This window comes from Empidonax traillii, unplaced genomic scaffold (genome assembly GCF_003031625.1).
Source record: "Empidonax traillii isolate 1590-97213 ecotype Southwest subspecies unplaced genomic scaffold, ASM303162v1 scaffold815:size503231, whole genome shotgun sequence".
Lineage (NCBI taxonomy): Eukaryota > Metazoa > Chordata > Aves > Passeriformes > Tyrannidae > Empidonax > Empidonax traillii.
In genome coordinates this window covers 304,216-324,534 of record NW_020956008.1, presented here as the reverse complement: position 1 = coordinate 324,534, position 20,319 = coordinate 304,216, and the positions used below count along the sequence as shown (strand labels likewise).

Genomic DNA, 20,319 nt, shown 5'->3' with positions numbered 1-20,319 from the left:
GAGATTGAAAACGCAGTGCTGACTCCTGTATGGCACCACCTGAAAGAAAGTGGCGGGGGAAAAAGTTACAGAACAAAGTAGATGAACAAACCTAACAGTGGAGGAACCATTAGGTTTCTATAGGTAAGTGCTATCTAGCTGAACACACAAACTGCAGTTCTAAAATGCTCACACTTCAGTTACACAAAGCACATGACAATCTCTACCTCACAGACCAACCTTACTCCTCAAAAGCCACAGTGGATATGTAGGAACCCATGCTCACAACTTCCCACTTCATGAGATTAACAAGTCTGACACCAACATAAAAAGAAATTTTGTGCCTTTATTGGAATGGTGTTAGGCTTTAAATACACCAATTTTGATAACCTGATTATTTGGTTTAATTAGAAATGACACTACAGAACTGCAATACTGGTCCAACAGTCTTGTCTTTACTTTTTTTTTTTTTTCCTTTTTTTTAAAGCAAGAGATAGTATGAAAATGCACCAAGTAATCAGAAAGCACTAGCAGGCATCGGTTAATCCAAGATACTAGCTTCTTAGTTCCAAAAGCACTCGCATTGTATGGAACCCAGGATTTAGACTGGTCATGATTTGCAAGAGCTAGTTGCATGAGTCATGACTTTTTCCTCTTTTTTTTATTTTTTTTTTAATTTACTTTCAAGTTGGTCACTGGTAAAATTTTTCCTCAAATATTACAGTTTCTTTAATTCATATTTTTTCCTCAAAGTATAAAAAAGTATGAAATATAAACAAGCTCCTGTATTGCACCCCTGAAAGGGTACAATGGAAGCATTAGAGAGCTGACTATCTACACACCATCAAATCCCATCAAATCTTGGATAATTCATTAATATACAAAATATCAGGGCACAGAAAGAACTAAAATCCACTTTTTTTGTTTTGTTACGCACAGGTTCAAATAATCAATCTAAAGAAAAAATGTGATCATTTTGGCTTTCCACTACATCCGCATGTTGAGACACTTATTAAAATAATCCTGCTTAATTGTGTTTGGTCTTTTTCTTACTGTCAAGTCATGTTTGTTATCTTAATACCAGCCATCAGACAAACAAGTAATCAGAAAGACTCTTCCTCCTCCCCACTTCCCTATCCCTGACCCCTCCAGGGTCAGCTTTAAGACATGACTCCAAACACAGGGTTGTGACGACAGATGCTAGGACCAATCTCTTCATAATCTTTTTTGGTATGGCATACTTGGTAGAATTCAGGCTGCAAAAGGAAGGAAAAAAAGTTAGTCTATGGTGTATATACACCTTTTTTAAACAATATTAACTTTTATGTAGCCATTGGAATAAAAAACAAATGCAGATGCCTTAGAAGTCCTGCAATCAATATACATCATACATGGCTAAACACCAATGCAAACAATCTGTTCTGCCACAAAACTAAAATGCACTATTTAACAGCTCGCATAAAGCTGTACTTGGGCTTTAATCTGCTCTTTCAAACTTTAAAGTCTAACACAAAAACTTCAGAGGGGGCAAGAAGGGTGTATTTGCTACCTGAGGCCTATCAGAAACCCCCCTGCATTTCTTTTGAAATGGAGATGAGAACTCCAAAAGCTTAGTCAGAATGGCTCAAACATGCTCAGCTTTACAGGTTACTTACTGTGGAAGCCAGCATTGATCCTCCAAACCAAACTGCATATCTCTGCATATGGTGTGTGATGACTTGAACATCAATGGGCTTAGGCTATAGAAAGTAAGAGGGGGAAAAAAGGAAGATTAAAAGTCACTTTTGCTGGTAAAAACTAGACCTATTTTTAAAGAAGTGTATCTACCAAGCCTACTTTTCAGAAACCAGTATGTTTTTAAATGCTGTGTATGTAAATTTACAATTATAGAATCAAGTTTTCTCTTGTACAACCCAGACTAAGAAGCAGCTGTTGCTTACAGACCATCAGCTACCTCCTTTATCAGACATAAAGAGACACTTGCATTCACACCAATTTTTTTTCACACTTTATCTTCTCCTAAATTTCTTGATGGGCTATTTATTTATGCAATTGTGAGCATATACCCATACTACCTAGCCCATTCAAAAAACCCATACCTTAGAAAGCTGATTTTTAAGTTTCATATTTTTATTCTAACAAAGCATCAGTTGCAGACTGAAAGTTTATCTAGGACCAGTGCAGTGGTACTCCTGCTTTTCTAAACTAAAACACTCATTCCAGTTAGCCATTCTCTTTCCCTCCATATCCACATAAACCTTCATTCCTTACTTGTGTTTATCAAACATGGCAGTGCATGTAATTTGTTTCAGAGCACCCTGCTGGAATTTGAAACTGTATCTAAAAATGGCCTGCAACACATCTGCAAAATTCAAGCCACTGACTGCTTTCCATGCCTGGCCCTCTGAAGAATAATAACATCAAATTTCCTTATTCTTTCTTACTAAGTGGCACAAGTCTAAGAAGGAAAACTGAGAATAAACAAGGTTACTTGGACTAGAATAACTGAAAATTCAGAGTTGTCTACATGACATATTAAGGAGATTAGTGGGGGTTTAAAGGATTGTTTGAGTTCATCTAGCCAGATTACTACTAAAAATTAAGTGAGGAAATCACTTCAACTTTGCTTTAAAAAAAAAAACAAAAAACACACACAATTTTTTTTTTTCTCTTGGTATACAGAGTCAAAATAAAAATGTAAAAGTTAGATCAGAGGTCTGAAGGGGAAGAAACACAAATTAAGGATTGTGCCCTTTAGTGAAAACATGAAGTCACAGGATCATAAAATAACACAGGTGGCAAGGGACCTCAGAATGTCCCTAGTTTGGCCTCCTGCTCAAAGCAGGGTCAGCTACAAGGTCAGAGGAAGGTATTCAGAGTTTTATCCAGTTGAACCTCAAAAACCTCCAAGGATGGAGACTGCACAACCTCTCTGGGAAGCCTGTTACAATGGCAAATTTCCCCACAATGGAAAAGTTTTTCCTTTTATCCAGGTAGAATCTCTTATTTCTATTTCTCTATTGCCTCTCATAAACCCACCACTCAGCACTGTCGAGGGCCTGGTCCCACTTTATCAATAATCCTCCCACATGTACCGAGATGTTGCTAATTAGGAGTCCCAAAGCCTTCCCTTCTTTAAACAAGGATCCCTCAGCCTTTCCTCATAGGACAAGTGCTCCTGACAATCCTGGTGGCTCAACAATGAGCTTGTTTCATCTCCCTTATCTTTAAGTTCAAAAAACTGAGGATGATTTGTAACTAATCATCTTCCTTTGCTCAGTAAGCACAAAGAAAGCTGGGGAATGACCAACTGCCAATACGTAACAGGTGTAATATGCAAATCCCTGAAGAGCTTCTGTAAGAACTTCATTTGAAATTTCAAAGAACATCATCACAGCAATATGTCATTTGCACATTTTCCAGGTAACAGGGGAAATGCTTTGGCTGCCCAAACTAACCTTCAGTCTGCCACCACTAAGTTCTTCACTAAGTTTCAGTCTGGCATCAACAGTCCTTTTCAAGTCTCGCTGCAAACGGCGGCCAAAGTCCCTGAACATGGTTGAGCCTCCAGAGAGGACAATATTCTGTTTGGAGAAACAAAAATTGTTAATCACTTCTGAAAATGTGAGTCTCAAATTTTAACCAGTTCCTGAATTCCTTATATCATCTAAATATATTTTTTAAAGCTTCAATTAGCAGGTACGCTTTTACTGTAAGATTTACATTATTTAACACTTAAGTATGACAGAATATGAATTGACAAAGAGTTTGTCATATTAAAATTGGCTGTGCTTTAAAATCTATTTATATCTTTTTACATCTCACCACTTCTGCTCATATTTGTTTTTCCCTAATGAAACACCACATTCTGAAAAAGTGTAAGTGAACAACTTACTGAACTGCATATCAGGTTACTTTCTACAAAAATGGTTAATTTTATTGTTGTTTGGTGTGTGTCTTTTAGAGTTTCAAATATGTATTTTGATATAAAACACAATTAATCTAAAACGAGTATTAAAAAATGCATCATAGCTACTGACCTTATATAGAGGACGCCTAACATCAATGGGACAATTTTGAATAACTTCATCTACTACTTCTGAGATTGGTTGTGTAAAATCGGGATTAGCAAACTACAAACAAGAATAAAATAAAGGCACATCAGTGTGGAGGACCACATATTGCAAAGGGAAGGAAGAGGGAAAAAAGGTAAGAAAAGAACCATACTTTTATACTAGATGTCATGAAAACAATGGAAATAGTTATGTTAGGTACTTTTGCTGCCATTTTTAAGTGCTTTATGTATCAACCTGAGGTTGTATAAAGATTAGTAGCAATCAAGAATCAGAGCCACATTAACTTAAAACAACAGCTGGTATCTGTTTATAAATAAGGAGAAATATAAGCCAGGACAACAACTTCTTTACAAGGCTGCAAATAGAATTTATATGCTATCATCCAAAATGCACCTAAAACAGAAATCGTAGACAATTCGACTTACCTCAGGATGGAAGAAAATCTCTGGCCCCAGGAACCTCTCATAGCCAACATCAATGGTAAACTCTTTCTTTGAGATAGCATTAATTCCAGTATACTGTTTAATCCACTTTGTACCATCTGTGTCATACTTGTTAAATTCTTTTACTAAGTCAGGGCAAACGTAACTAAAGCGCTCCTGAAAAATGAATATGTACAGTTAGAAGTACCTAAAGTATAGCACAGAACCTGCTGTGGAATTTTCTGAAGTGTATCAATTCAAACTTTTAAGAATAAGTATTAAATTGGCAGATAAAGAATAGGCCTCAAAACAGCTGAAGTAACATTTCCAGTACACAGGTAGATAATGGCTCTGCTAGTACAGATCACTTCTGTGCAGCACTGAAAGCTCTTGCTGAGCTAAATTACTTTCCCTCTGCTTTTCCTCTAAACTTATACAATTGTGAGAAATTAATTCTAAAGTACTTTGAAGAACTGCTACAGAAACAAAGTTTAAGTGTACTTTAAGCTGAATGCCTTTCAGAAGAGCGTTGTACTACAAAAAAACCCACACCAACATTCAGAAAAACAGTAATTACAGCTCTTTGCATTACACATCCCACCAGGAGCAATTGGTATGGAGTATCACAATAACAGCAGTAACAAGAATAATAACAACAGTAATAATGATAATGGAGGGGAGGAGAAAGGGGAGACTACAAGCCAAGAGTGAAATTCCAGGCCAAACTGAGTGTAACCCGACAGCATACCTTAAGTTTAAGCTATTTCCTGTTATTATATTTAGACATTTTTATATCATTTAAAAACAGAGTGCCATTACTCAGAAAGACAATAATTTTGAGATATTATTGTATCTTTAAAACAGGTATCAGGCTCTGAACTAAAATAACCTTGATGTCTGCAATGTGTTTATATTACCTTCACTGCTTTAGCTGTTTCCAAGGATTGTTCAGGAGGGATTCCTACTTCTCGCTCCCTCAGCAGCTGCTGAATGAAGTACGTTATATCTCGCCCCGCAATTGGAATGTGTTTGATACAGCTGCCAATCACGTATCCTTCAGCCTGTCAATAAAATTAATCAGAGAAACACACCGATAAGAACCCCCATCAACAAAGCTCAGGAGGGAGAGAGGAAGACATGGAGTCTGAACTCCCATTCACTACCTGTGATTGTGAGGCTGAAGCCCCTTAGGACCGGCTCATTTAATTACCACAAGTCCAACTCTTCATAGTATAGCCTTATTTTACTTTGCAATGCATTGGTTCACAATTCTTACAAGGTTAGGAGGAACAGAAAGGTCACTACAGTACATAAGGCAGACAAATGGCTATACTCACTATTCCTTGGCCTTTATTTCCTCTTCAAAATGAGGTTACTCTTACCAAAAAGGTCAAGGAACCTTTTTTCATGAAATATTATTTTAGAATAAATGATGTGGCCCTGCAGTCACAGCCACTGATGTAAGGCGTTACAATCCACATGAACCAAAAATAATTTTCTGAAAGCAGGGAGAAAATGCATCATTTCAGCACAGTAATTGAGACTGCTTAGAACATCAGACTGGTCCATACTCATCCATCAGCCTATCCTTGTAAGTCACACTTGTCCTGAGGACCAGTATCAACGCATTAAAATTATCTGTTCTAAACATAGAAGCCAAGTTTTAAAGACTAACCTTCAATCTTACCAGACCTGCTATATCCAAACAGATGAGTCCAGGTATCATAGTGATATTAAATGCCTAAGTTTTTCTATATACACACACCTTACATTCACACAAAAAATTCTTACTAACATAGAAAATAATAAAGTCATAAAAACATGTACCACTATTGTTAGCTTCAGTACAGAGAAGTGTTTGCTAATTCCTCTTTATCTATTTTATAATAAAAGTGATAGACCATTGTTGTCAATTTGTTCAACATGTTTAAAAATTCTGGAACTCAAGCAAATGGCATTCTGCAAAAGAGCAGATTCTAAGTGAGCTGGAATACCTACTCTTATTTCAGCTGCGGGGAAAAAAAAACAAAACCCAAAATCAAAAGAAGTTCAACTCTTTCAAGCAGAAATTTGAAGAATAATTTTAAAAGTTTACCTATAGAGGGTCTGAAGTGTCAGTTGTCTCTTAAGTCTTATTAAAAATATACCATTCTTGGATGAACAGTCTGAGAAAGATTTAGGCACTATATTCCACCAGAATTAATAAGAACTTGCTACAATGCAGTATACATTTGATCACCACCAAGGCCACTATTCGTTCTAACAGAATTTTTAAAAACTGGTGTTACTGTGGCATGGTAAAGCTCTGTATAGATTTTTGTCTTAAAAATTACAACCTAACCTCATTCTGAAAACACAAATGCATTTGGTATGTAGCCATGAATTTAACATCCCAAGAGAAGATGGGCAGAAACCTATAACCAGCCACTTGAAACGAAGCTCACTATTAAACATTCCAATTATAAAATTTCAGATATGTTGCTTTGCAAAAGGAAATCCATACCTGCAGTAAAAACAATAATTTGACAGTGAAGAAACTGCAGCTGTGTTTAATATTTAATGAATCATTACACAGATGTACAAGTTTTTCCTTTTAGCAACTTGATCTATTAGAACAGGCATTCAACATTAATTAGCCCTGAGGGTTGCTTTTTTTTTTTCAGTCAGGCAGGAACTTTTTTCTTTGCTGATGCATCATGGCACATGACAAAACACTGGGCATCAGATGGAGAAGAACTGTAAACAGTACTACATCTGCCCTCAATTAATTCCCATTATTTCTATTTTATATATAAATTGACTGAGTCTAATGAAAAAAAGTTTCCAAATTTTTGGAACTTACTGTTGTAAAGAGAATATTCACTCTCACCAATAAAGAAAACTGGAGATGTGCTAAAGCAATACAATTTCATCCACCACTTGGCATGGCCTTGGCAGATGATCTTTTTTAAGGCAAGTCACTGAAATACAATTTGCCTTGACAAATTCAGGGTGTTCCTTAAGAGTTTCTGTGCTACAAAATAAACCAAAACTCACACCCTCAACCCTGGAAATTATCCCCTGGATATTTTTGAAGATTCCTAGCTATACTTTAGTCAGTGTAGGTGTACACTTCCAAGAACTTCCAGGACAAACTGTCCTCCAGCTAATTGTTTCTGTAGCTCTGCAGCCCACTTACCACAGGAATAACGTGAGTGACACCATCACCACTGTCTATAACTGTGCCAGTCAGTGTTCGTTCTCCTACTTGTCTCGACGTCCAAGATGCAGCTAAGGCAAGAACAGCCTTGGGAAAAACACACACCAAAGCCAAAACTTAGTAAAACCACTGTATTGCAGATCCCACTTCACACTGATCCTCCCAAGAACACCCAGACTGACAACCCCATGGTAATTTACAGCATGGAAAGTGATTTAATAATATTATATTTGTTTACACAACAGCTTAGAACTGAGAGGCTGCAGAAATGTACTTGTTGAATCCTGCCTGATGCTTTTTTAGCCATGCTCAAATATCTTGTTTTGTTACTTCATATAGAGAGGGATTAAATTCTTGGATTAATACAATTATTATGATGTAGTGTGGTTTTTTATTTATGATGCAACAGATATTATACTCCACTGCTTAGAAGCCTTAGAGAGGTAACTGCAGAACAGTACCCAGCTAACAGAATAGAGAATCAGTGCATGTCAAACATGCAGTGGTGGAACTGCTAACCAGGGAAACATAAAATTATTCCAAATAGGAAATTAATTTTAGTGAAATTAATTTTAGCCCAAGGAGAAATACTGCAGCCCTAACTTTTAGCAGTCCTGCCCTTACCTGAACAGCAATATATAGCCCTGGAACGTTGAAAGACTCAAACATGATTTCAGCAGTATATTCTCTATTTTCTGGAGTATTTAATGGAGGCTCAGTCTGTGAGACAAAAGAAAAAAAAAAAAAAAAAAAAAAAAAAAAAAAAAAAAAAAAAAAAAAAAAAAAGTTTTTACTTACATTCAAACCAAACCCTTGACTTCGAAAAAAAACAACCACCAAACTGTTAAGTTTTGAAAGATGAATCATTCAACAATAGAGTGTAAAAACAGTAACGTGCAGAGGGTGCTTAAGAATTTATGCAAATTGCATTAAAAGAAAGAAAACCAGAAGTGCAATAAAAACATCACTGTAATTACTGCTTAAAAATATATAGAGAAGGCCCCCACTTTGTGAGTTGCTTAGCTCATTACAACTTTTGATTTCACCTGAAAAAATCAAGGACAACCAATCAAACTATGTCAAAAGATGCAGTTTAGCACATTTTAAAAATGACAATTTTTAAAATTTCTCAGTGAAAAGAGCTGTCTTCCTTTAGAAGGCAATCACTGCAAAGCAAGTCGATATGCTCAGCTGTAAAAAACTACTCAAGTGAGAGAAGCTGGCAACAACATACAAATAGGCCATGGCAGTGTGCTGTGGCTTTCATTGAAATATCAAACATATTTACTATTAAGTCTCTACTCCAAAATTCAGAGTATTTTGGATAGTGCTACAGAATATTTGAGCGAAAAAAAATATTTAAACATTGACCTTAATTTAGATCAAATCTGCCCAAATAAGACAGTCAATCGTTCCAATTTCATAGAAAAAAAAAAAACCAACAAAATTCACTCTCCAGATACTTCATCCAGATGGCAACACTGTAAAAACAAAGTAATTGCAATTGTGTAAAGTCAAAACAGACAAATATTTTTTGCCTCAAAAATGTAGACTTGAGATCATTGAATTCAGTGCAGCAGTAAAAGGAAAAAAACCTGATGAATCAGACACAATTTGCAGGGAAATAAGAAGAGAACTGAAGAAAGTTTGCAGTTCAGACACTCTGACATTTTTAGAAAAATTGAAGAACCTTGATGGGATAAGCCAGGTCAAGAAAGTTCCAGGTGATTGATTTACTTCACTTTTCACAGTATCCATATTTATATTTAAGAATTTACAAAAGTCAGCACATTCTTATTAGTCATATACCATTTCTTATGTAGGACATAATTTTACCTACCAAAAGGAAATAATGATCCTCGGGTTCTGCCCTTAGATATTTAAAGATTACTTGCTCCATAAACCTCTCCATCAAGTCCCAGTCTTCAACTATACCATGGCGGATAGGCCACTGTTGCAGAAAAAACATCAATTTATAATTAAAATCATTTATCAACAGTTTTCAACTGCAGTATGAGCTACACATGCAAGAAACCTTGCTTTAGCTTCTCCCTATTTTGATGTGGCACCTATGGAAAAATTCTGATTCCAACCCTGAACAGCAGAGACAACACATTGCATTTTTCTCAGTACCACAGAATGGTGGCACAGGATAAAGCAAAGGTTCCCCCCCAGCCCAGTATCCCAACTCTGATGCTGATGGCAGAAGTTGCTAAGGAATATGAAAGAATGAAGTATTTCTGCTTAACACCCTCCCAGCCCCCCTGCACTTCAAAAGAAACATATATTCACATACTGTCTTGCAAATTCCCACAGGCTTCTGAAGGTCAACAAAACTAACACCATTTAATTACCATTTAAAGAGAGATGATAAGAAAATATTTAAGTTACCCAAAAAGCATTCTCAAGATGATGTCTACTGGACAGGAAATGATTTCTAAATACGTCAGAAAGTGGTTTTAAACACTTCTCTGAATACCTTGGTTGCATAAGTTGGTTTTTCTATTGCTTCGTCCCCGATAAAGAAGTCTAAATCATCAACACCTTTCAAGACCCTCCTTTGTGCTTGATCGACCACTTTTGCCGACTCTTTGATAGCAATACCTTTAATAGAGAACAGACAGTATTGCAGATCATAAATCTTGGGACCAAAGAAAGAAAACCAACATTGAAAAACAGACACACTAATTGCATTCATCCTTTGTCTCAAGTATAAACACAGAAAAGCTAAATAAAACACAAATAACTTGAATTATAAACACAGATGAACATAATTTATGAAGTTAACACAAGTCAGATCAATGCAAATTCAACTGTCAGACACCAACATGCAATCAGGGAATAATATAAAATATAAAAAGAAAGAATCTCTAAAATACAGTATCTCTACAGATCTCATTTTATTCAAAATGTGTGCTAATTTTCTGCACGCTCCCACAACAGTTATTATTATTGTTGCTGTTATTCTTTAAAAAGGAATGCTGTTACAGAAGCTGCATAAAAAGAAAGGAAACCTACTGCTTAATATAAATATAAGTATTTCACTTGTACCAATTTGATTTCTGGAGGTATTATGAAAGTGAGATATGGCACAGGAAAGGGACTGAATAGGAACTAAAACAAAAAGCCCAGAAGAATGCAGGAAGAAAGAAGCAGGAGAAAATGAAAGGCATACATAAAAATAAAACTGTACAGAAATAAAAGTAGTATTTTCAAAAGGACAGAAAATCGTATGACCACATAATGCACCTTTAGATGCTTTAAAACAAATTTTCTCTAAGTCTATGCTTAATGTTTCCCTTTAAATCCTACTCCTCTCTTATTTTTAAGAATAAGGTGGAAAATTTCATTTAAGAAAGACTATAAATCTCTGTCACTTCAAGGAATAACTGGTAAAAGTTAAGAGCTTCTTTCTTGAAAATTTATTCCTTCCAGGATAACAAATATAAGTTTTTATCAGACAAATACTGGCTAAGGTTAAGCACAGGATCCTGGAAAGAGGGATCAGTGATTACATATCACAGGGACACAGATGTTCCTCTCCCTCATCTTTTGCATCACCCCCCAGCTACCAGGTTTGCAGCACCAGCAATATCTGCTGTATTATTTTCAAGTCTTACTAATTTAAACACAAGTCTTTATACAATTTAGGAAATTTATATATACATATATATATATATATGAGAAGCATTCATATCAGCCTCAACAAGTCAAGGGCTGTGCTCCAAAAGCCCTTTCAATGGCAGAAGGATTTTTCTAATTCTCACCTTTGGTAAGAAGTTATGTTTGCTCTCAATAAAAATTTTAAAAAGTTATGAAATCAGCTGCTGCAGCCTCCAGCCCACCAGACAGGGCAGCACAGCTACAGGACTTAGAAATCAACAGCCTGCCGGGGCCCAAAGCACCCTGAGTTCACTGATTCTCCCCATCCTCCTCTTCCCAGAGAGAGCAAACAGAAGCCGAGCCGTGCGGCCAAAAAACTAAGAAGTGGAATGTTGTGAAAGACCGAACAGGATGAAACAGAAGTCATTATTTTGGGCCCTTCAGGAAGAAAACTGAATCATACTGCAACTTCTGGAGCTGCTTACAGGAGAGCAGAGAGGAAGCAGAAGGCTGGAGGAAGCCGAACAACATGGGGGGACAGAGAGGAAGCAGAAGCTAAAAGTGGGGGGCAGATGTCACAAGGGCAGGGTCTGCTGCAAGTGAAAAAACAATCCTGACAAATACTTTTCAGGTCATCGTTACAGAGTTCACACATCTGGGGAAATTTTTCAAGTAAAATCCACCACTTGCCACAGGATTACAGTAACTCTCAAGTCCAAGTGGTTTCACTTTGTTAACAAGCTTAAGATGAGAGGTCTTGATATTTTGCTGCCCTTGAGCTCAGCCTGTTCAGTCCTGAGTCTGAAAGGCAGAAATCAAAAGCAAACAACCTGAATCAAGAATCATATCCTGAAAATACAAACAGCAAAAATAAACCTTGCTGAAACCAGAGCTGGGGTCCCTGCAGTGTGTGAGAACAGGCAGCACTCCAGGGGTACCCAGAGCAGTTGCTTTCTGTTTGTTTGGCACAAGAATTTAGAGCTTTTAGGAAAAAAGAGAACATACTTGCATCAAATCAATTTTTGTGCTGAAACACTATTCAAGCCAGTTTTTCCTTTTAAAGGTAAAGAGAAAGCCACCAACTATCACAGATAAACTGAAACAGATGACAAGTCAGGGGAACTACTTGGTAATAGAAAGATGCTGACTCCTATTTTAACATACAGCAGGAAAAACCTGATTAACTGAATAAAAATTAAGTAAAATTAATGATCTAAGATCTAAAAATCAGCCAGGGAAGAAAGCAGTGAACCCAAGTCTCTTTTTAAAAAAAAAAAAAAAAAAAAAAAGTTGGCCAAATATATTCTCATTTACTTCACTTTCCATGCAAGCATTTATCATCCCTAGCGAAGCATATTCAGATTTAAATCAAGAACACAGCATAAGGAGATAAAAATTTGTTAAGAGCAGGAGTAAATAAGATAAGCTGCAAGGAAACAAGGTAGAAGGAATGCTGCTCCAACCTGTTTAACAGCAAACATTAATTTTAGAGAATCAAAGCAATAAAAAGCAACCGCCACTGCTGGAAGTCAAAGGAGAAACCAGACCATTTTTCCACTGGGGATAATATTAAGGAAATTAAAGACATCAACGTGCTTTGAAGAGATACACAATTTTTGGAACCCTTTACTTTGAAACTAGGAACTGCTGTACTCTATTTTCATTTCTCTAATGTGGATTACACCAGTGCTACTCTATTTCGTTGGAAGCAGAGGATTAACACAAACTCACGCAGTCAGTGTAATTATCTAACTTGGATTGCAACACACATGAGAAAAAGGCCTTTTTTATTAACAGAATTGCAGTCAAGGACCATTTCAGCTCTAGGAGCATCTAGAATGAGTACCCTTTTTTAAATACACCACACTAGACCAAAAAGCTTCAAAAAAAATTTCATATCCTCCCTTTCTATTTTAAAAGCATTACTGTTGTATAAATTTCTCTGCTTAATGATCTGATGGGTCACTTCATTCCCAAATTTGTTTAAAATGTCATGATATTTCTTCTCCGTTTTTGGAACAAGAAAGCGATTTTAAAATTAAATAAACCAAATCTGAAGATGCAGAAAAAGTATGTAAACTCTATTTTTCTGAAATTAAATAACCATTTCCCCATTTGCAACTTAAAGACCGCTAAGTTTAAAGAGCAATAAAAGAGCGTTTCAGTAAATTTTTTAATCTAATGTTAAAACCAGTTTTTGTGTGAAAAGCAAAACTGTGGCATGTATTTTACATGTCACTGAGATAAACCAAATAAAGTTAATTTAGAAAACCAAACAAATAAAAAACTACATATTGAGAGCCAAAGCAAAAGACATTCAAAGGATCCTCTTAATGCATTCTCCTGTTCTCATACAAGTAAATGAATTAACCTTAGCTTTCCATGAAAACTGCTTATTGAAGTATCTTTCCTAGAAAAATTAACACAGAGCCAGAACTATCAAGTTCTATTTTACGGTGGCTGTGCTCAACTGGTATTAGTTCCAGCTCTCTTCCTGTTGTATTTACAAGGAAACTGGGTGTGCTAATTATTCCTTTTTTACCAGGATGTAATACGTGATTACTTTGGCACGATGAACAATGACAAACTGCCAAGTGGTGTAGGGGGTCAAAAGGTGAAGCATTTCTAAAGGAAGCCGAGTGAATTCCACTCTCTCGAGTAGAACTGTATCACTTCAAGTGGGAGAAACAGTTCAGAAAATAGGGAGTGAATAAACAAGCTGTTCCACATAGGGAAAAAATGGAGGTGTTTTCTTGTTCTATATGCAAAACATAGTAAATTAACATTGCTGTAATACTGACAGAGACCTGCAAGTATAACATTTTAAACCCTAAAAATATTAAATAATACAATTTTAAATTTTTTTCTCTATTTACAGTCAGCTAAAGTTTTACCAGATAAATTACTAACAGGGGAAGAACCTTCTAAAAAGTAAATACAGCCATGCTACTGGATTTTAACATGACTTCAATTTCCAACAAATTAACTTCAAGTGTTAGTATCCTTTTTTTAGTGAATGTATCTTTCTAAACTGAGCATCCATAGCAAAACAGAACAGATTCACACTACTACTCTGTGTCATCTCTCAGGTATCTTTTCAAGTTGCTTGTTTTTATGGGTTTTGTCTGTTTTTTTACACAGCATGTTATAGAAACTCCAAGAGTAACTTCAGCATTTATGTACAAGTAACAAATACTTACATGAAGGAATAATGAACTGGGGTTCAGTGTTACCCGCATATCCGAGCTTTGTATACCTGTTGAGGTAAAAAAAAAGATTAGGTTATAATATTTAATAACACAAACACCAAGGATACCTCCCTTTTAAATGAACAGATTCCTCTTCCCATATCAGAAAGACCCACTGATTTTCCTTTAAAAACAAAGAAACAAAAAAACCCCAGGCAAACTAATAACTCTTTTTGAAGTGTAAACCAATGTTCCCTACCACAGATCAAGCATCACTGCCAACTTCTACTGTAGTAAAACTTATTTAAAATACACAGTATGTAATTGAATTTATCACTGTTTAGGAGTATAACTTTGTCAGAGCAGTTCCTCACTGCTCAGCAGTTAGCATTTCTATAGAAATATTTTCATACTGTAAAGAGTAGTGGTTGAAGTGTTTTGTAACTGCTAACTATGGGGGGAAAAGCTCCCCCGGCCACGGGCTGCCAGCTGGGCATGTGGCAGGGCTGGCCATCAACACATCATGTGCATTTCCAAAGATGTGCTACTGTAGGTGGCAAGTACTGACAGCTGAAAATGACAAGTAGTAGCAAAAGACATTCCATTTAACAAATGGGAAAGTGTTAAAATGTGTCTAATAAGAGTAAAGAAAGCAACAGGCAAATAACTACATGCTTTCACCCACCCAATTTCCAGAACATGCTATGGATATATACATTATCTTCATTATCATGATATAAGAAAACTGAAGATAATTACCAAAGTATTCCTGAAAAGTAACTACAAAATTCAGGGTACCAAACCATCCAGCTACTAAAATTTTACCAAAGAGTTACCAACAGCATATACACATTCTAAAACATGCAGACCAAAATGCACTGCTCTAACTTCAGAGCTGGAGTCTGCCCACATGTTTTTAACCAACACAGACGTGACAAGTTCTCATTTTCTGTGTACAATCAGACAGCTGCACTAACTAAATTAGCACCATCAGCAAAAGCACAGAGCACTGTAGTAGCACCTCTAGAGTTTTCAGCACTCTGACATAAAACTGGAATATGTTAGGAGGTATAGGGCAGGACTAACTTTAACAAGCCATAAATTCCTGGCAGTAACACAGCAAAATGCCTGACAAAAAATACAGCAAGAGGTTGGGTTTCCCAGGCTGGAAGAGGGGTGCTGCTGCAGAAGGTTCTGCTGTGATGCCATTCACGAAGCCGTGAGCAACTTGTGCACGTGCCCACACGACACCCACACAATTTTTATCACTGACACTAATTGCACCATCAGTGCTGGGCCAAGAGACACACATCCTCAGCAGGAAGGTGCATTTCTTTCTAAACAGCAAAATGATTAACACAGGACCTCATCTGACACCAAAAATGCTTCGTGAGAGATGTATTTTTGAAACTGTAAACCTGATGTTGTGTGCAACATACTGTAATAGCTGAAAGTAACCATGCAAAAAACCTGACTTCTTATCAACAGAAACATTTACTGGGGAAAACCAAACAAACAAACAAACAAAAAAACTTCACAGGCAAAAGAAAATAAATAATGAGAAAGAAAAAAACCACTAAATACTAGGAAGAACTTCAAACCTCATGAAGACATCAACATTAAGCACTGCATGTGCCTCAACTCAGGACATGCAACTCAGATTTTGCACACAAGTTTGGTTTTAATTTTCTTCTTAAATATCTAGTTCCCCAAAGAAATGTCAAGAATTCCACAAACTGATGCTTCAAACCTATAATGCACAGTAAAACTGATCACTGTATCTAGACTGTTTTAAGAGGTTTTTAGTGCCACAATTAAGAAAACCAGCAAATACTGACTCACTCCCTCTACCTTCCCCTGCAAACCCGAACTGTGGCATGTAGATTCTAAAGCTAAATCTACACAAGAACTTTGGAGCCTGAAGGCTACATAAACCTACAGCTAGATTAGAAGTGCCTTAACAAGCAAAAAAAGTTAGAAACTATTTGATTATTAAACTCACTATTTCAAAGAAAGCAAAAGCTAAACTGTTGTGGGTAACTGGGCAGCTTTAGTCGTTTGTGGGTGGGAATCTGACCAGCACATACACAGCCAGCAGACTGAAAGAAAAACAGGCACATGAAAGATGCATTTTACATAAAATACTCTATTCAGACATAAAATCAGCATGTATAAAAATGCTATGCCCTACTCAGCAAGAAGTGTACTACTGACTCAGGGGAAAGAAAAAAAAAAAAGAGGGCATTTTTAGGCTTAAAAAAAAAAAAAAAAGTGTAGGGGAAAAAATCTGCATGACTTCTGGTCTCTGAATATTAAAGTATTTTGTCAGCAAGTCTCTCCATTGCAGTCTCAAACACAATGTTTCACATCTCCAGTGTGCCAAGACTTCTTTGCCACACTCCCTTCTGCATCTGGAATGCCACCACTGCTTGCCCAGGGGTCAGGGAAGGACCCGCTGCTCCCTCAGGCTCCTCAGGCCTGAGGACACTGCAGTGTCTGCTGCAGTGCTCCCATGGAGACTGACAGCTTGGGCTCTGCACAGTGGCACAATAAAGACCAAGCTTGATTTTCATAACTAAACATACATAGAGACACTCGAGTTAAAATAGAGTCTAAACATGTGACAGGTGAGACAGAAACGTAAGTTAAAACGGATTAACAGCTGATAAAAACCTTCAGTTCTCCAAATGTACAATCGAGTAACAGTGGGGTTCTTTACAAATTAACCTGCAAAGATGAGGCTTTATTCAGACTAATCAGATCAATTCTATCACTTAAAGCACATATTTAAATCACATAAAAAAAATACCATAGGCAATCCAGATTCCACAAAGTACAGAGTTTCCACAGGCAGTTCATACATGACATCCAGTGTCTGACTAACGTATGATTCACAGGGGAACAAGGCACACCCCGTCTTCTTCAGAGCAGCAATCACTGCCAGTACAGAAAAAAATACTGATATTTAAGATATCATAAGGCAGTGCCAATATTGGATCACACTTTTCCAGTAAATCCTGGCTTGTCTTTCTTGCTACAGAGCACTGAAGAGTGGCAGGAGGGACTTCCACAGAGACAGGCAGGCACATTTCATTAAAGGAGACTAAGACTCAGCTTTTCCACCCTGAATTTAGGGCACTCAGCAGTAAGAGTGTAAGGCACTGCACACGTGAGTAAAAAGGTATAAGCAGATTTCTATTAAAATCTGTAACACAGATTTACGAAATCCCAGAGGTGAAAACCCGAATTTAACCTTGATTGTTCAGATGTTTTCCTTTATTTCTCCACTATCTGGAGTGCGTTTCTGTAGCCTATCAGCTCACTTAAAAAAAACAAGCAAACAAACAAACAAAACCTCTTAAAAATAAACATGGCAAAAAATTTGTCAGATAATTGCGACCTTCAGATTTACTTCAGGAGATTGGCTACTGAGTATCCAAGAATATTCCACCAAGTCTCCATACATATGTGTCAGTATACAGGGCACCATACACATACACACCCCTTCCATACTATCTATCAATATACATATATATGGCACTAATATTGCCCAGTGACTTCCCTGCAACACCTTCTCCAAAAGGAAAGGGGGTCTCACACACCACCCTCTGGCCCACACAGATGTAATGATGTGACAAACCAAACATCATTTTTTGTAAGGGACGGTCATAGCATGGACAGGTCGTGGGTAGCAACCAATGAAGGTTCTAAGTTACCTCCACTAACCCACATTCCAGCTATCAGTGCAGAAACATCTCTAGTGTCGCATCAGCCTCAAATTCACACCCTGAAACATCACCTCAGCTCTGTGCTGATTGGCCTGAGAGTTCTCTGGAAGGACAGCCAAAGGGCTTTCCCACAATGTTCTCAAGGCACTAATGGGATTTCTTACATGTGCTCTCACCTAGAATAGATGTTTCCGAGGCCACAACATGAAAGCAATGTCACTTGAAGGTTACTTACGTATTAGTCACACAGACAGTTTTAAAGCCAAAAGGAAACAGCGCTGAGGGTAAGAACTTCTAATGAGGATGTCATTAACAGAGCCTCCTTCTGCAAACCACAAACTGACCACGTGCCTTTTTGCTCCACTTCTTTCCTGCCCACAACAGAGGTCACACGCTCTCCCGAGTTACACACCCTGGCTTTAGCACAACTGCAATGGTAACAAAGGAGACAGGAATAGGGGGACAACTGCTTTGCGGCTAATTACTTTGTTCAGCTGCTCCAAGTACAATAGAACTGGGGGGTCAAACACGAGTTGTGTGTCAATTTACTGACAGCTTAACACAAAGACACCAATTAGCCAAGCACAAGCAGAGAAGAGCACTTGAGGACAAATGTTACCTGACCTTCAACTCCTGTAGAGCCAATCCAGGTTACACAGCCTTCCCATCAGCTACTCCTAAAGACCTTGACTAAAAGCAATTTCAAGTTCAGGACACTTTTTAAAATGCACATACAAACAGGAATAAGACATACCTTCAATGCTGGTCCCAATGGAAAGAGGCAATGCAACTTGAAAAACAAATAAAACAAAAACACTTATCTGTGGGAATGGAGGAGTAATACAAGCGGCAGTAACAAACCAGAAACACTCTGGAAGGAAAGTCAGGATTAGGTTAAAATCAAAATGGTCTCTTTCTAGTTTACCTTCAAGGTGCATAAAGTTAGAAAAACAAGTATATATACATGGATATTGTTTTCAAAGGGTTTTTTCTGTTCATCAAACTGCTCTGTTCATGATGGCTCTGAATTACTGTTCGCCATCTGAGCCACAACCCTTCTGTGCAAGCTCTTAACTCAAAATACAACATATCCTTTGCCTGTATCTCATCTTGCATGATGCAATGGGCTTCCCAAGCACAGCAACCTGCAGAGCACACGTTGGCTTGCATGTGTAAATTCTAAAGTTCTACTCTGGTGTGTACCACAGCCTGCACATCAAGCCCAGCAAGGTTTCTTTAACTAAACACACCTCAAGTCCTGTGCAGAACCTGTCCAAGGGATCTTGCTCCAAGCAAGTTTAACATTCAATGATGGGATTAGGCTTTACACGGAGTTAAATGCATTTAAGAATAAACATAAGCTGATACTGCCTTGCAAGGTGTCACCCTTGCTCAGGCAGTTGGAGATCTGTACTCCACATCCTCTTCCATGCAAATGGGTTTAGAGCCAATCTCCCATTTCTCATGACAGCCTCTTGCCATCCCCTCATGAACTCTCCTGAGTGCTTTGCATTTCTTTCCTGAAACCACGTGGAAAAGACACCCAGAAAGAAGGGCCAAGGACAGACAGCGAGATGACTGCAACACATATCATGCAACACACATTCACTGCTGGCTAAATTACTTCATCTCTAGAAAAACTGTAACTAAGTAAGCAAGTTACAGAAGGCACTACAGGAAGGCTCAGAGTGGGGACATTCTGAGGAGGACACACGTGGTAATAGGGTAAAAGGGTATGAAGTCATATAACAAAAACTTGAAGTTTTAAATAGAATAGAAAGGGATTCTGTTTTTCAATACCATCTCCTTACAGATGGTCTGTCCATCAAAGTCTTCATCAAAAAGGGCTTAATATCCCTTCCTGTTTTAATTGGATAACTTCTATTTTAAAAAGAAGTGGAAAATTTCTCAAACATGGATGAATCCCTAATCTTCATACACAGAGCCTCATGTGACTGAAAAGCCTTTTTTTTTTAATATATTTTTTATATTTATTGCCTTTCCTCTATCACCCTTCTTGTACACCAGGTGAGACTGAAAAGCCTAGGATGCATTTGCTTTTCAAATCCCTGCAAACAGAAATAATGAGAATGTTACAGTGAAAGAGGAAAGCCACCTTGCCCC

At 37.4% G+C, this 20,319-nt stretch overlaps 1 protein-coding gene across 1 annotated transcript in view; it reads right to left on the bottom strand.

The window, feature by feature from the left end:
- Window positions 1–305: 305 nt before the first annotated feature.
- Window positions 306–20,319, bottom strand: part of ACTR3 (actin related protein 3) — a 30,133-nt gene continuing 10,119 nt past the window's right edge. The window contains exons 2-12 of the mRNA XM_027901794.1: window positions 14,480–14,535; window positions 10,156–10,280; window positions 9,517–9,627; window positions 8,301–8,396; window positions 7,656–7,763; window positions 5,395–5,538; window positions 4,481–4,654; window positions 4,020–4,112; window positions 3,438–3,563; window positions 1,635–1,718; window positions 306–1,235 (exon numbers count right to left, since the gene is read on the bottom strand). Coding sequence (XP_027757595.1) covers window positions 1,140–1,235; window positions 1,635–1,718; window positions 3,438–3,563; window positions 4,020–4,112; window positions 4,481–4,654; window positions 5,395–5,538; window positions 7,656–7,763; window positions 8,301–8,396; window positions 9,517–9,627; window positions 10,156–10,280; window positions 14,480–14,535 — 1,213 coding nt within the window. The 3' untranslated portion in view covers window positions 306–1,139. The remainder of the gene's footprint in view (window positions 1,236–1,634; window positions 1,719–3,437; window positions 3,564–4,019; window positions 4,113–4,480; window positions 4,655–5,394; window positions 5,539–7,655; window positions 7,764–8,300; window positions 8,397–9,516; window positions 9,628–10,155; window positions 10,281–14,479; window positions 14,536–20,319) is intronic.